Genomic DNA, 17,452 nt, shown 5'->3' with positions numbered 1-17,452 from the left:
CAAGCACCCTTATCATTCCTGTTTTTTCCGGGTTGTTCATGACACGGGAACTATGTTCTTATCGCCGCTATTTTAAGACAAATGCAAAGATCATTTTCCGGGAACAAAAATCTTACACTACATGCACAGCAAGAACGGGAAGAACAAAGATAGTGGCGCTGTGCCAATGTAAACTGCCATACAATGATGTAGGTCTGTAAACCGCCATACAATGATGTAGGTCTGTAAACCGCCATACAATGATGTAGGTCTGTAAACCGCCATACAATGATGTAGGTCTGTACCTTGACAGGAACAGTAGCAAGACCATTTTCTATGTTGTTCTCGGATAAAAAAGAACGTACTGCCTAAGTCGTTCTATGACTCGTGTAAGACAGTAAACAAGCACATCTATGTTCTCTTTACGGTACGAATGGTTGGGTATTTTGGAATAATAATAATAATTAAAAAAACCCGTTACACGTGAATGAATTGCAACAGAATAATGCAAGCATGCGCATTTAATATTCTCCACGAATGCTTGATTGTCAACCGATGAAAACCATCGATATGTTAGAGCAGATCAAGGTATTCTTTATCTGAACTGGATCAATTGGTATCTGCAGCGGGATCATTGGTACTAGTGGATGGATCTGTACCTTCAGAAGGACGTGTTGAAATATACTACCAAGGTGAATGGGGGAGGATCTATTCTCCTGGTTGGGATAGGGATGACGCCACGGTAGTATGTCGTCAATTCAACTATGGGTAAGTAACCTCAAAATTAATTTAACATTTTAATAGAGTAGGAAATTTCATGTTTGCAACTAATATGCTACTAATATTAAATAATAATAGACAGCTAGACCTTACTGTATCATATTAGCAATAAAATATAAACCAGGCATTCCTTCAGGATAATGAGAATTTTACAACCAAACTATTTTCTATGGACAATATTATTGTCCTATTTATCGTGTGTATGATCCGGACAAACATAGACGGAGGAAGGATCCGTGACGAACCGCATCAATGGACAATGCGACATGAGAATACCAGGTAGCCTATGAAGCATCGAGCTTTTACAATGTAATCATATCTTTGGTATCAAATAAATTAAGGTAGGTTTGTGAATCTGGAAATATGAATATTTATGGAATTTCCTTACTTTTTCTAGGGGGAAAAACAGAATTTAAGGAAAATCCAATAATGCTTCTCTATCGAAATTTTCAAATTAATGCATCTCTTTTGACTAAGGAAAGTTGATTAACCCCGGACATGCTTAGTTCTGCATGTCAAAAACCCCTGACGACTCAATCGTAGAGCCTTATAGCTAACTTTGGCCCCTAATTTCGAAACCTAAGGTTCAAATATGAAGTGACATCGATTATGAAGCGATACACGTTATGGGTCTATGGTTATGTTTTAACTATAAAAGTATACAGCAATCAAGAGGTACACAATGAAATACCATAATTTATAACTCAAAATTGATTAGACGAGGGCAAAATATTCACAAAAATGAAGACTTGTACGGAGACTCATGAAACATTGCAAGGAAATTAAAACCGTGTTTCGGAAGAGTAAGTGTCTTCTGCTTCAACGACGACCTTCACCATACAAATCTAGGTTGACTCCGGGTTTAGTACTAATCTGATATGGGCTTTACGGTAACACAAGAACTACTAGACATATCTACGCATTAAACACGTCTGACTTCATGTCGTATATGGAAATATATTTCCATGTTAATGATATAAGAAATGAAGGCACACACTTAAGCTCCGACCTTTAAACAGCAGGCTCATTTTATTAATTATCTATATTAATAATACGACATCTAGAGTCTTTAAGAGGTACGTTGATATACCTTTTTGTCTGATAAGCAGGACTTTTATGGTATTTATGTAATTCGTAATGTATTTAAATTCCCTCAAAATCGTTGATTGGATGTTTTAGGTATGGTGTGGGAGTGATCGATTTACCATTTGGTAAGGGCACAAAACCTTATGTGATGGACAATGTAGCATGCACAGGATCCGAAGATCACTTAACAGAGTGCGAATACCGATTTAGGGAACCTTTCATAGCAGGCGCGTATGCCGCAGGTGTTATATGTAGTGAACACGCCATTCGAGGATACGAACGGTAAGTATATTTAACAGCTACAACATCTGCATTATAATTTAAAGCCTTTACTTCTCTTTCGTCGAAAATTTGACCACAGTTTCAAATATTCAAGAAACATTCATCAAACGTTTAAATGTATCTATCAAAAGTATGGATAGTAAGGAATCAAATAGATGTCACTCGATGTGGATGTCATTAGATGTCACTTGGTGTGATTTCCATTTTATGTCATGATTTGTGATTGCCATTAGATGTCACTCGATTAAAACTGTCATTGCATGTCACGGTTCATTTCAGTATAGCCAACTGGCAGACTAAACATCAGACCAGTCTGACCAACTTTCCCATTCCATTTTCAAATCTTGGCCAGGTTTGGTCACATCTGAACAGTCTGTCAGTTCACATATTATATCAACTATACACTTTAAATGGGCGCGTACATGATAATGTATTCCCATTTATCTAGGAGATAGGTGCTTTTTATTACATTGGTATTGATGTTTGCTTTTATGAAACATGAACTAAACATAGCCAATATGCTTCGTCCGTCGTCGTCCGCTGTCAGCCGTCCATAAGCTTCACCAGGCCCATCAGTGGGACTGCGCTTGAACTTGCCTGAAAATATCCTGAGATGGTCCTGACAAATAGTTGTTATCTTTCAGGTATGTCTGAAATCCAAGATGGCCGCCAAGACTGTCATTTTGAAAAAGATATTTCAGACTTCTTAAGTTACAACAGTTGGTTTCAACTCAAACTTGATGGTCCTGATCAAGTGTTGATATGTTTTCGGATTGCTCATTAATCAAAGATGGCCGTCATAGTCAACATAGTATTGCATAATCCCAATTTTTTATAATACCACTATACTGCGAGTGTTTATACTTCAATAGTTCTAAGGGTCTGATTAAGTCAGATGACCGTTAAGACCTATCGGTCTTTTATTTATTTCATTGATATTAATGTTTTACTGCATTGGTTTATATATTTATAACTGTTCAGTCAGTCAGTTTACCTGTGTTTAGCTGTGTTTACCTGTGTTTATCTGAGCTGTGTTGTGATAGTAAGAACACGTGTTGTTTTAGTAAATAACACCTAATATACATGTAGTCTGACCAAGAACAAAAATCCAAAAGTAAGCTTGATTAGAAAACACCGATCCCCAAATTGATGTAACTGTCATTAGATATCACTTTATATGACTGTCATTCGATGTCACTCGATGTAACTGTCATTCGATGTCACTCGATGTAACTGTCATTAGATTTCGTTTGATGTGATTGTATTTAGATTTCGTTTGATGTGATTGTATTTTGTCACTTAATGTAACTGTCATAAGATGGAACTGGGTGTATCTTTCACTGAGTGTCACTCGATGTTACTTTCATTAGATGTCACTTGATGTAAATGTCATAATATATCACTTGGTGTGACTTTATCTGTCCCTAACTATGTTCCAATAAGTATCTAATAGTTTCAATTTTTGGTTTATTTTCAGTCCCAGTTCGGTTGGTAAATGGACGTACACCATCTGATGGCATAGTGGAAATATTCTATGCTGGCTACTGGGGAACAGTGGCATTTAATTCCTATTTCGACCGAGAAAACGCGCGTGTCATCTGCAGGCAACTGAATTTCACGTGAGTAGATATTATTTTATGAATTTGGAGATTGACATGATCATGCAAAACTTGTGTGAAAGGTCAATCAATCACGTATGACACAAAAAAGACTAAATACTGTAAACGTTGAAATTTACGCGAGGGGAAAATTTACGCTAATTACGCGGACTCCTTTTGTTCGCGAAAATGTCCCCGACGCGAATTATTTTAATATAAATTTGCGTAATCTTGAACTACAAGCGAAAGTGGATCGATCGCAAAAAATTACCCCCAAGCGTATAGTTTACATATAGAAATCGCGAAATTTACTCCCCCCGAAAATAAGCATTATACATATGATATACCGGGACAGATACCAGAAGGAAAAAACATTCAAACGTCAACATTCAGATACAATAGATACAAATGTAAATTATAATGTAGTACTCATGCGATGGGAATTATTGCGTCAACAAAGAGGCATACAGCGCAAATCATGAGATGCAGTGTATGGATTATACAATTAGCGTCAACAAGGGAGACAATTACTGATTTAAGATAATGTAAACTGCAGCGTCAACAATGATGTATACACATTATAGTTAGCAGGCGATATTAATTATAACACTAACAACGATAGATACATTATATGTATCAGGCGATGTAAATTATAACAGACCAATGATAGATACATTGTAGTTATCAGGCGATGTAAATTATAACACCAACACTGATAGATACATTATAGCTATCAGACGATGTAAATTATAAAATCAACAATGATAGATTCATGAGAGTTATCAGGCGATGTAAATTATAACACCAACAATGATATATACATTATAGTTATCAGGCGATGTAAATTATAACACCAACAACGATAGATACATTATAGCTATCAGGCGATGTAAATTGTAACATCAACAACGATAGATACATTATAGTTATCAGGCGATGTAAATTATAACACCAACAATGATAGATACATGTAGTTATCAGGCGATGTAAATTATAACACAAAAAATAACGTAAACAGCCTTTTTCAATATGTTTTATTTGTCATCAATAGACATGATTGATACTTAATTTTTCCTTCGTAATATAAACATGATACATCAGGTTGAACAAACTACAAGTATGACTGGCAAAATAAGTTTTTTTGTCAAATATCCTATTTTGAAATGGCTACGCTACATCAGGTGGAGAGACCTTGTTGTGACGTTATACTGTTCCTTGAACGTGAATATTGGTTGATTTTTTTTGTGTTGTTTCTCCTGAAAATCTTTCAAACTTGTTTTAAAATGCCAACTCTCTTTACGTCACATTTAAAACAGTGGTGAAACTGTGACAAGTTCAGCACTTTACGTCAACTACACTCAAACACTTGTATGGAAAAGCAATTTTTACTGCAACGGCCTAGAAGCAAACCTCACCGTCTGCAGTTGCGGATATGATTTTGGAAAATATCCCTATGCCTATGGACTCCATGGTGCTGTCGTCTGCGATGATCCAGACAAGAGTACAATTAATGGTAACTATACAGCATGTGTAATTCTCAAAGAAATGTTACCTGTATGTATATTTATAGTATTACTGTGAGCCGGGGCGTAATTGAAAGTATTTGTAAATATTACTAGTTCTACACATGAATCAAATAACATAGTTTTATACCTTATAACTGTGTCGATGTTTATTGGAAGGTAGTAGTTGTTTTGTGTGGATGTACTGTAGGTAAGTTGTGTTAAGTTGTGTGAGGAGGTTACCGTACTTATTGTGAATGGTACTGTAGTTTTGTGTGTGGATGTACTGTAGTTAAGTTGTGTGAGAAGGTTAACGCACTTATTGTTGATGGTGCTGTTGTTTTGTGTGTGGATTGTGCTGTAGTTTTGTGTGTGGCTGGTACTCTAGTTGTTGTGTGTGAAGGGTACTGTAGTTGTTGTGTGTGAAGGGTACTGTAGTTGTTGTGTGTGAAGGGTACTGAAGCTGTGTGTGGAGAGTACTGTAGTTGTGTGTGAAGGGTACTGAAGTTGTGTGTGGAGAGTACTGTAGTTGTGTGTGAAGGGTACTGTAGTTGTTGTTTGTGGGGGTACTGAAGTTGTTGTGTGTGAAGGGTACTGTAGTTGTTGTGTGTGGAGGGTACTGTAGTTGTGTGTGGAGGGTACTGTAGTTGTTGTGTGTGAAGGGTACTGTAGTTGTGTGTGGAGATTACTGAAGTTGTGTGTGGATTGTGCTGTAGTTGTTGTGTGTGAAGGGTACTGTAGTTGTGTGTGGAGGGTACTGTAGTTGTTGTGTGTGAAGGGTACTGTAGTTGTTGTGTGTGGAGGGTACTGAAGTTGTTGTGTGTGGAGAGTACTGTAGTTGTTGTGTGTGAAGGGTACTGTAGTTGTGTGTGGAGGGTACTGTAGTTGTTGTGTGTGAAGGGTACTGAAGTTGTTGTGTGTGGAGAGTACTGTAGTTGTTGTGTGTGAAGGGTACTGTAGTTGTTGTGTGTGGAGGGGTACTGTAGTTGTGTGTGGAGGGTACTGTAGTTGTTGTGTGTGAAGGGTACTGTAGTTGTGTGTGGAGATTACTGTAGTTGTGTGTGGAGGGTACTGTAGTTGTGTGTGTGAAGGGTACTGAAGTTGTTGTGTGTGGAGGGTACTGAAGTTGTGTGTGGAGGGTACTGTAGTTGTGTGTGGAGGGTACTGAAGTTGTGTGGAGGGTACTGTAGTTGTGTGTGTGAAGGGTACTGAAGTTGTTGTGTGTGGAGGGTACTGAAGTTGTGTGTGGAGGGTACTGTAGTTGTTGTGTGTGGAGGGTACTGTAGTTGTTGTGTGTGAAGGGTACTGTAGTTGTTGTGTGTGGAGGGTACTGTAGTTGTGTGTGGAGGGTACTGTAGTAGTTGTGTGTGGAGGGTACTGTAGTTGTGTGTGGAGGGTACTGTAGTTGTTGTGTGTGGAGGGTACTGTAGTTGTTGTGTGTGAAGGGTACTGAAGTTGTGTGTGGAGGGTACTGTAGTGGTTGTGATGGAGGGTACTGTAGTTGTGTGTGGAGGGTACTGTAGTTGTTGTGTGTGGAGGGTACTGTAGTGGTTGTGTGTGGAGGGTACTGTAGTTGTGTGTGGAGGGTACTGTAGTAGTTTTGTGTGGAGGGTACTGTAGTTGTTGTGTGTGGAGGGTACTCTAGTTGTTGTGTGTGGAGGGTACTGTAGTGGTTGTGTGTGGGTGTACTGTAGTTGTTGTGTGTGGAGGGTACTCTAGTTGTTGTGTGTGGAGGGTACTGTAGTTGTGTGTGGGTGTACTGTAGTAGTTTTGTGTGGAGGGTACTGTAGTTGTTGTGTGTGGAGGGTACTGAAGTTGTGTGGAGGGTACTGTAGTTGTTGTGTGTGGAGGGTACTGTAGTTGTGTGTGGAGGGTACTGCAGTTGTTGTGTGTGGAGGGTTCTGTAGTTGTTGTGTGTGGAGGGTACTGTAGTTGTGTATGGAGGGTACTGTAGTAGTTGTGTGTGGAGGGTACTGTAGTAGTTGTGTGTGGAGGGTACTGAAGTTGTTGTGGGTGGAGGGTACTGTAGTTGTGTGTGGAGGGTACTGTAGTTGTGTGTGGAGGGTACTGAAGTTGTGTGTGGAGGGTACTGTAGTTGTTGTGTGTGAAGGGTACTGTAGTTGTGTGTGGAGGGTACTGTATTTGTTGTGTGTGAAGGGTACTGTAGTTGTTTGTTGGGGACTGAGTTTGTGTGGGGGTACTTATTTGTTGTTTTAAAGGTACGTATTTTTGTGTGTGAAGGTTACGAAGTTTTTGTTTTGGGGGGGTACGTAGTTTGTGTGTGGGGGGCTAAAGGGGTTTGTGGGTTGTGCGTATTGTTTGGTGTAAGGTATTAGTTGGGTGGGGGGGTATGTAGTTGTTTTTGTGAAGGGTACTGTTTGGGTTGTGGAGTTTATGTATTGTGTGGGGGGGTACTGATTGTTGTGTGTAAGGGTATGAAGGGTTTGTGTGTGGAGGGTACTGTAGTTGTTGTTGTGAAGGGTACTGTAGTTGTGTGGGATTACGAGTTGTGTGTGGGGGGTATGAGTTGTTGTGGTAAAGGGTGTTTTGTTGGTTTTGGGGGGAGGTGTGTTTTTGTTTGTGTTGAAGGTACTGTTTTTGTGTGGGGGTACTGTTTGTTGTGTTAAAGGGGTACTGTAGTTGTGTGTGGAGATTACTGTAGTTGTGTGTGGAGGGTACTGTAGTTGTTGTGTGTGAAGGGTAGTGTAGTTGTTGTGTGTGGAGGGTAGTGTAGTTGTTGTGTGTGGAGGGTACTGTAGTTGTTGTGTGTGGCTGGTACTGAAGTTGTTGTGTGTGAAGGGTACTGTAGTTGTGTGTGGAGATTACTGTAGTTGTGTGTGGAGGGTACTGTAGTAGTTGTGTGTGGAGGGTACTGTAGTTGTTGTGTGTGGAGGGTACTGTAGTTGTGTGTGGAGGGTACTGTAGTTGTTGTGTGTGGAGGGTACTGTAGTTGTTGTGTGTGGAGGGTACTGTAGTTGTTGTTTGTGGAGGGTACTGTAGTTGTGTGTGGAGGGTACTGTAGTTGTTGTTTGTGGAGGGTACTGTAGTTGTGTGTGGAGGGTACTGAAGTTGTTGTGTGTGGAGGGTACTGTAGTTGTTGTGTGTGGAGGGTACTGTAGTTGTTGTGTGTGGAGGGTACTGTAGTTGTGTGTGGAGGGTACTGAAGTTGTTGTGTGTGGGGGGGTATGAGTTGTGTGGGAGGTTACTGAGTTTTTTGGTTTTGGAGGGTACTGTTTGTGTGGGGGGGACTTAGTTTTTGGGGTTTGGAGGGTCTGTAGTTTTTTGGGTGTGTGGGGGTTTTTGGTGGTTTTTGGGGAGGGTACTGAGTATTTGTTTTGGGGAGGGTACTGTAGTTGTTGTTTAAAGGGGTATTGGGTTTTGGGTGGAGGGGTACTGTTTGTGTGGGAGGGATGTAGTGTGTGGGGGGTAGTAGTTTTTGGGGTTTGGGGAGGGTGTGATTTTTGTGTGGGGGGGGGGCTTATTTTGGGGTTTGGGGGTTTACTGTAGTTGTTGTGGGGGGGACGTATTTGTTTGTGTGGGGTCTGTGTTGGTGTGGGTTGGGGTTTTTGGTGTTGGGGTTGTGTTTTGTGTGGGGGTGTGTGTTGTTGTTGTGGGGGTGTGTGTTGTTGTGTTGGGGGTACTGTAGTTTTTGGGTGGCGGTATAAAGTTTTTGTGTGTAAGGGGACTTATTGGGGTGGGAGATTACTGTTTTTGTGGTGGAGGGTACTTTTATAGTTGGGTGGGGGGGACTTGTGTTTTTGGTGGGGGGTATGAGTTTGGTGGGGGGGTTGTATTTGTTGTGGTGGGGGTACTGTATTGTGTGGGGGGAAATGTAGTTTTTTTGGGGGGTATGTATTGTTGTGGGGGGTACTGTAGTTTTTGTTTGTGGGGGTTTACTTATTTGGTTGGGGGTATGAAGTTGTTGTTGTGGAGGACGTAGTTTTTTTGGTGTGGAGGGATTAGTTTTGTGTGGAGGGTACTGTAGTTGTGTGGGGGGGTACTGATTTGTTTTTTTTTGGGGGGTACGAAGTTTTTTGTGTGGGGGGGTACTGTAGTTTTGTTGGGGAGGGTACGAGTTGTGTGGGAGGGTACTGTAGTTGTTGTGTGTGGGGGGACTGTATTTTTTTTGGGGGGGGGACGTAGTTGTTTTGTGGGGGTCTGTATAGTTTTGTGTGGGGGGGACGTGTTGTTGTGTGGGGGTACTGTATTGGGTTTGGAGGGTACGTAGTTGTTTTTGGGAGGGGTACTGTTTGGTGTGGGGGACGTAGTTGTTGTGTGTGGAGGGTACTGTAGTTGTTGTGTGTGGAGGGTACTGATTTTTTTTTGGGGGTGTATTGGTTTTGTGGTGGGAGGGGAAAAAAGTAGTTGGTGTGGGGGGGTACTGAGTTTTTTGTGTGTGGGTGTATGTTTTTTGTGGTGGGGAGGGTATGTAGGGTTGGTGGGGTTGTACGTGTTTGTGGGAGGGTCTGTGTTTTTGGTGGGGGGGTACGTAGTTGTTTGTGTGGGGGGACTGTGTGGTTTTTTGGTGGAGGGAATGAGGGTGTGTGGAGGGTACTGTAGTAGTTGTGTGTGGAGGGTACTGTAGTTGTTGTGTGTGGGTGTACTCTAGTTGTTTGTTGGGGGGGGTACTGTGTGGGTTGTGGGGGGTACTGTATTTGTTGGGGGTTGGAGGGGCTTGTTGTTGTGTGGGAGGGTTTTTGTTGTGGGGGGTGTACTGTGTGTTTGGTGGAGGTTACAAGTTGTTTGGGGTGGGGGGTACTGTTGGTGTGGGGGGTACTTGTTTTGTGTTGGGGGTTGAAGTTGTTTTGGGGGGGTACTGGTTGGTGGGGGGGGACTTAGTTTTTGTGTGTGGGGGTTCTTTTTTGGTTGTGTGTGGTGTGGTGTTTTTGTGGTGGGGGTCGTGTTGTGTGTGGGGGTGTTTTTTTGGTGGGGGGTTGTTTTTTTGGTGTGAGGGTCCTGGTTGTTGGGGGTTTGGGGTCGGGTTTGGGTGGGGGGGTCTGTATTGTGTTGTGGGGGGCGTTTGGTGTGGGGGTGCTGTTTGTGTGTGGGGGTTTTTGTGTTGGGTGTGGGTACTGTGTTTGGGTTTGTAAAGGGTACGAGTTGTGTGTGGGGGTACGTATTGGTGGGTGGAGGTTCGTATTGTTGTGGTGTGAAGGGTATGAAGTTGTGGTGGAGAGTACTGAGTTGGTTTGGGGGGGTATGTAGTTGTGTGGGGGGGGTACGCATTGTTGGTGGGGGGGTTCGGGGTTGTGGGGGTTGGAGGGATTTTGGTTGTTGGTGTGGGGGGTATGTAGTTTTTGTGTTGGGGGACGTAGTTGTTGTTGTGGAGGGACTGTTTTGTGTGGGGGGTAAGCGTTTTTGTGTTGGGGGGTTCTGTGTGTTTGTGTGGGGGGATGTTTTGTGTTGGGGTTTGGGGTTTTGTGTGTGGGGGCTGTAGTAGTTGTGGTGGAGGGTTGGTTTTTTGGGGTGGGGGTTTTGGTTGTTGTGGGGGGGTCTGAATTGGTTGTGGAGGGTACGTAGGTTGGTGTGGGGGTACGTATTTTGTGTGTGGAGGTCTTGTTTTTGTGTGTGGGGGTACTGTAGGGGGGTGTGGGGTCGTGTTTTGTGGTAAGGGCTGTTTTGTTTGTGTGGGGCGGTTGGTGGGGTCGTGTATTGTGGTAAAAGGGTACTGAAGTTGTTGTGTGTGAAGGGTACTGAAGTTGTTGTGTGTGAAGGGTACTGAAGTTGTTGTGTGTGGAGGGTACTGAAGTTGTGTGAAGGGTACTGTAGTTGTTGAGTGTGGAGGGTACTGTAGTTGTTGTGTGTGGAGGGTACTGTAGTTGTTGTGTGTGGAGGGTACTGAAGTTGTTGTGTGTGGGTGTACTGTAGTTGTGTGTGGAGGGTACTGTAGTTGTTGTGTGTGGGTGTACTGTAGTTGTTGTGTGTGGAGGGTACTGTAGTTGTTGTGTGTGGGTGTACTGTAGTTGTGTGTGGAGGGTACTGTAGTTGTTGTGTGTGGAGGGTACTGTAGTGGTTGTGTGTGAAGGGTACTGTAGTTGTTGTGTGTGGAGGGTACTGTAGTTGTTGTGTGTGAAGGGTACTGAAGTTGTGTGGAGGGTACTGTAGTAGTTGTGTGTGAAGGGTACTGAAGTTGTTGTGTGTGAAGGGTACTGAAGTTGTTGTGTGTGGAGGGTACTGTAGTTGTTGTGTGTGGAGGGTACTGAAGTTGTTGTGTGTGAAGGGTACTGTAGTTGTTGTGTGTGGAGGGTACTGTAGTTGTTGTGTGTGGAGGGTACTGTAGTTGTTGTGTGTGGAGGGTACTGTAGTAGTTGTGTGTGGAGGGTACTGTAGTAGTTGTGTGTGGAGGGTACTGTAGTTGTTGTGTGTGGAGGGTACTGTAGTTGTTGTGTGTGGAGGGTACTGTAGTAGTTGTGTGTGGAGGGTACTGTAGTGGTTGTTTGTGAAGGGTACTGTAGTGGTTGTGTGTGAAGGGTACTGTAGTTGTTGTGTGTGAAGGGTACTGAAGTTGTGTGTGTGAAGGGTACTGAAGTTGTTGTGTGTGGAGGGTACTGTAGTTGTTGTGTGTGGAGGGTACTGTAGTTGTTGTGTGAAGGGTACTGTAGTTGTTGTGTGTGGAGGGTACTGTAGTTGTGTGTGAAGGGTACTGTAGTTGTTGTGTGTGGAGGGTAGTGTAGTTGTTGTGTGTGAAGGGTACTGAAGTTGTGTGTGGAGGGTAGTGTAGTTGTTGTGTGTGAAGGGTACTGTAGTTGTGTGTGGAGGGTAGTGTAGTTGTTGTGTGTTAAGGGTACTGTAGTTGAGTGTGGAGGGTCTTTTGTTGTGGGGAGGGTCTGTATTTGTGGGTGGGGCTGGTACGAAGTTTTGTGTGTGAAGGGTTTGTAGTTTTTGTGTGTGGGGTAGTATTTGTGTGGGGAGGGGTGGTTTTGGTGTGGGTCTGAAGTTGTGTGGGAGGGTTGATTTGTTGGGGTGGGAGGGGTATGTAGGGTGGTGGGGGGGTAAGGAGGGGTTGGGGTGGGGGTTTGGTTTTTGGGTGTGTGGGGGGTCTGTGTTGTTGTGTTGGGGGTATGTTGTTGTTTTGGGGGTCTGTGTGTTGTGGGGGGGTCTGTGTTTTTGGGGGGGGGTCTGTTTGTGGTGGGGTCGGGTTTTTTGTGTGTGTGGGGGTCTGTAGTTTTTTGGGGTGGAGGGTACTAAGGGTTTGGTGTGGGGGGTCGTGTGTTGTGTGGGGGGCTGTTTGTGTTGTGGGGTCTGTTTTGTGTGTGGGGGACGTAGTTGTTGTGTGTGGAGGGTACTGTAGTTGGTGTGTGAGGGTACTGTAGTTGTGTGTGGAGGGTACTGTAGTTGTTGTGTGTGGAGGGTACTGTAGTTGTTGTGTGTGAAGGGTACTGTAGTTGTTGTGTGTGAAGGGTACTGTAGTTGTTGTGTGTGGAGGGTACTGTAGTTGTGTGTGGAGGGTACTGTAGTTGTTGTGTGTGGAGGGTACTGTAGTTGTTGTGTGTGGAGGGTACTGTAGTTGTTGTCTGTGGAAGGGTACTGAAGTTGTGTGTGGAGGGTACTGTAGTTGTTGTGTGTGGAGGGTACTGTAGTTGTTGTGTGTGGAGGGTACTGTAGTTGTTGTGTGTGGAGGGTACTGTAGTTGTTGTGTGTGGAGGGTACTGTAGTTGTTGTGTGTGGAGGGTACTGTAGTTGTGTGTGGAGGGTACTGTAGTTGTTGTGTGTGAAGGGTACTGTAGTTGTTGTGTGTGAAGGGTACTGTAGTTGTTGTGTGTGGAGGGTACTGTAGTTGTTGTGTGTGAAGGGTACTGAAGTTGTGTGGAGGGTACTGTAGTTGTTGTGTGTGGAGGGTACTGTAGTTGTGTGTGGAGGGTACTGTAGTTGTGTGTGGAGGGTACTGTAGTTGTTGTGTGTGAAGGGTACTGTAGTTGTGTGTGGAGGGGTATGTAGTTTTTTTTGTGTGAAGGTACTGTATTTTGGGTGGGGGGTACGTTTTTTGGGGTTGGAAGGGTTTAGTTTTTGGTGTGTGAAGGGTCTAAAAGTTGTGTGGAGGGACTGTGTTGTTGTGGGTGGGGGTTCTGTTTTGTTTGTGTGGGGGTCGTAGTTTTGTGGGGGGGGGTACTAAAGTTGTGTGTGGGGGTCTGTAGTGTTTGGTTGGAGGGTCGGTAGTTGTTGTTGGAGGGTATGGGGGGGGGGGGGGGAAGGGTGGGGGGGGCGAGGTTGGGGGGGGGAAAGGGGTTTTTGTCTTTTTGTGTGTGGGGTTGTGTTGGGTGTGTGGGGTTGTTTTGTTGGTGGGGGCTGGTGTTGTTTTGGGGGGCTTGTTTTTTGTGGGGGTACTGTAGTTGTGTGTGGAGGGTACTGTAGTTGTTGTGTGTGGAGGGTACTGTAGTTGTTGTGTGTGGAGGGTACTGAAGTTGTGTGGAGAGTACTGTAGTTGTTGTGCGTGGAGGGGTACTGTAGTTGTGTGTGAAGGGTACTGTAGTTGTTGTGTGTGGAGGGTACTGTAGTTGTTGTGTGTGAAGGGTACTGTAGTTGTTGTGTGTGAAGGGTACTGTAGTTGTGTGTGGAGGGTACTGTAGTTGTTGTGTGGAGGGTACTGTAGTTGTTGTGTGTGAAGGGTACTGAAGTTGTGTGGAGGGTACTGTAGTGGTTGTGTGTGGACAGAGGTGTACTTGTTTTGTGTTGAGTGCAATGTGTGTTTAGTTGTTTATGGCGGATATTGTTTTTGTTGTGTTGAATACAAACACATGCTTAAAATTTTAATCAGAGTAAGTTCATATATGGTTTGGATTGAGGGATATTGTTAAATCAGACGTTCATACATTTGAGGGTTTTGGGGTGGTAATGAGGTATTTAGCGGATGTTAATATATTTGAGAGTTTTTGGGGTGGTAATGAGGTATTTAGCGGATGTTAATATATTTGAGAGTTTTGGGGTGGTAATGAGGTATTTAGCGGATGTTAATACATTTGAGAGTTTTGGGGTGGTAATGAGGTATTTAGCGGATGTTAATATATTTGAGAGTTTTGGGGTGGTAATGAGGTATTTAGCGGATGTTAAAATATTTGAGAATTTTGGGGTGGTAATGAGGTATTTAGCGGATGTTAATAAATTTGAGGGTTTTGGGGTGGTAATGAGGTATTTAGCGGATGTTAATATATTTGAGAGTTTTGGGGTGGTAATGAGGTATTTAGCGGATGTTAATATATTTGAGGGTTTTGGGGTGGTAATGAGGTATTCAGCGGATGTTGATATATTTGAGAGTTTTGGGGTGGTAATGAGGTATTTAACGGATGTTAATACATTTGAGAGTTTTGGGGTGGTAATGAGGTATTTAGAGGATGTTAGTATATTTAGTACTTAAATAATGATACTTTGCGTGATATTAGTGTTATGTTTATCTCATTTATAAACAATGGTATGCTTCATTGACCTCTGTACCTTGATGACGACGAAAATAGTTGTGAGAATAAAGGTATGATTAGGGTGTTTATAAAATGATAGGTGGTGAGGACTATTGTTTTATTTTTAGTTTAGTTTTGTGGTGCTTTATTTCAGACTCTGTGCGTCTCACTAATGGTGACCCCGACTATAAGGGACGTGTGGAGATCCTTCATTCGTCATTTTGGGGGACTGTCTGTGGCGACTATTGGGACGATCTTGACGCTCTGGTTGTGTGTAGAGAACTAGGATACAGGTTAACATTGATTTTTCTGAGATATCATTTCAGATTTTGATAGGATTATTTTTTGTGGTTTTGACATGTTCCATGATATAGTAGACACATGTCTTTACTTGTATAATAATTCAGTAAATTTATTCCAAAGTGGAACATAATTGGAATACAATGCATTTCTTAGTTTATAGAACGGTGAGTATATTATAACAGGGATTTAGTCTATCAGAATCAGCCTTTTGGGGAATGTCTTTTAGAACTTCTAGGAGATCAAGAAAGTCACGTTCTCGAAGTGTCATATTTACCTCTGGTTTAATAGTGGTTATACAAATTTAACAGTATAGTAGAACTAACACAGCACATACATGTAAAACGTTTTTAACAGAGGGTATTGCATTGACAAATATCGAACTATCAATATGACTGAAAATTATTTTTAACTTGACAATAATAGCTTTTGTCTTGAAATGTAGAAAATATCACTAAATAATCTCAAAATCATTAACGTTTCCATTTAACTTCTGAAAAATGGCATTCGATTTAATTCACATACTTGACAGGTGGTACATGTATAGTAACGGGAGAAAAGAAGAAGAAAGAAGCTATGCATCACTAAAATATAATTTTCTCAGAATCTACCGAACGTTCTCAATAAGATAATGGACATATTTATCGTGTCATACCACATGCTATCACGTGGTTAGGTCACCTGCTGCATGTGCGTTTTGAGACCTACCTGGACAATATTATTTAGACGTTATTGGAAGGCAGTACACGTGCAAGTGAATACCTATAGTTATTTATGTGTCAGTATCTTTCATTGTGTACCATTTGAACCATTTTTTGTTTTTGTTTTTGTTTAACGTCCTATTAACAGCCAGGGTTATTTAAGGACGTGCCAGGTTTGGAGGTGGAGGAAAGCCGGAGTACCCGGAGAAAAACCACCGGCCTACGGTCAGTACCTGGCAACTGCCCCACGTAGGTTTCGAACTCGCAACCCAGAGGTGGAGGGCTAGTGGTAAAGTGTCGGGACACCTTAACCACTCGGCCACCGCGGCCCCACTTTATTGGAAATCATACGATGACTTCCTTCCCTCTTGTTATTACTTGTGTTTACGTGTATCCTGGTCCGGAAAACCACAGTTTGGGAATATGGAGTTTGTTTTACACATACATTACCAGCAGTCAACTTACAGGTTAGTGCTGAGAGCGTCAGTGAGCCACGCCCCTGCCATACTGTATGGATCCTTACCACTGTACAGCTGGTTGTAGAACCATTTGAACCAAAAGAAGGAGGAGAAGAAGAAAACAAAATAAAACAAAACAAAAAAACAACCTAGTTTGAAAAAATCGCGATTTTTGGTTGTGCTACGGTTGACAAAAAAAATGAACGTTTGCGGATAATCGGCATGTTTGAGGCAGGATCATGACATGAGGCCGCACATGTGCATAGTAACATCATACAGTCTTTGGTAAGACATTATGGGCAATATGTCACACCTTGGGATACACCGTGTGCATGACGTCCGCGTATGACGTCAAAAGGACAATAACACACGGTTAACGCATCTAAGAAACCGTTTACAAGCGATCAGTTTAATGTGTAGAAAAGTTCATAGGCTAACACATATCCACCCAAGAACCGTCCGTAACCAGCTGAGAGAAAACGGAATCCGGCCGCCACGCCCCGCATACGTCCTGTATGGCTTCAACGTCATCGCCCAGCACGATTATCGTTATGTCGTAAGCATATGCGATACACTCATCGCCAATGGACGGATATTTTATTCATGGATGAGATATAAAGAGTTCACTTAGATAGTAGTAACGGTCATAGCAGAGTGTATCGCCGTGTAGGAGAATATTGAATTATATTGATAGATCTGCAGTCTGTAATTTACAAACAGGGAAAGCAAATATTTCAAAGCATTGTATTGATGTATGCAAATCGCTCATTTGTTACTAACTGTGGTAAGATTAGTTTTCATATGTGTCGAAGGTCTAGCAGTGAAAACATTGGAGGTAGTAAAACTTATCTGGAGAAAATTAAACCCGATTACTGATGACTTTGTAAACCAAACCTCCTATTATAGAACATTCAATACACACGAATAGTTCAATGTGTTCATTCTAAACAAGTATTGTTATTAATGATCGTTATTTTTTTTCGTCTTAAAAATGCAATATAAGAAAACATGTTTAACATTTTAATACTTTTCAACAATAATCACTACGAGTGCATTACTCGTATTTTCTTGGCAACTGATACAGTTCCTATTTATTTTACTAAATATCCAGTATTATCCAAGAGTAAGATATTGCACTTCAAATTCGGTATTGTTAGTAATTATACTTATTTTGTTCACTTAAATTTTGGCGACTACAGAACATTCCCCAAATGTTGAATTTCGGTAGGTCTTTTTTCTATTACAACATACACACCAATAATTTTGGAAAAAAATAAATCAATTCTGTTGTAATTATGTCAATCGACTAAACGATGAAAGGTGTTTGAACACTGTATTTGTTTATGTATTTGTTTATCTAGGTGCAATATGTAC

The 17,452-nt window shown here is 42.2% G+C and overlaps 1 protein-coding gene across 1 annotated transcript in view; it reads left to right on the top strand.

Annotated features, from left to right (window-relative positions):
- The first annotated feature begins 2,078 nt into the window (after positions 1–2,078).
- Positions 2,079–17,452, top strand: part of LOC117340666 (scavenger receptor cysteine-rich domain-containing group B protein-like) — a 33,038-nt gene continuing 17,664 nt past the window's right edge. Inside the window, exons 1-2 of the mRNA XM_033902433.1 lie at positions 2,079–2,127; positions 14,774–14,912. Of these exons, the coding sequence (XP_033758324.1) occupies positions 2,079–2,127; positions 14,774–14,912 (188 nt within the window). The remainder of the gene's footprint in view (positions 2,128–14,773; positions 14,913–17,452) is intronic.

Source organism: Pecten maximus, chromosome 2 (assembly GCF_902652985.1).
Source record: "Pecten maximus chromosome 2, xPecMax1.1, whole genome shotgun sequence".
Classification (NCBI taxonomy): Eukaryota; Metazoa; Mollusca; class Bivalvia; order Pectinida; family Pectinidae; genus Pecten; species Pecten maximus.
This window is presented reverse-complemented; position numbering and strand designations above follow the sequence as displayed.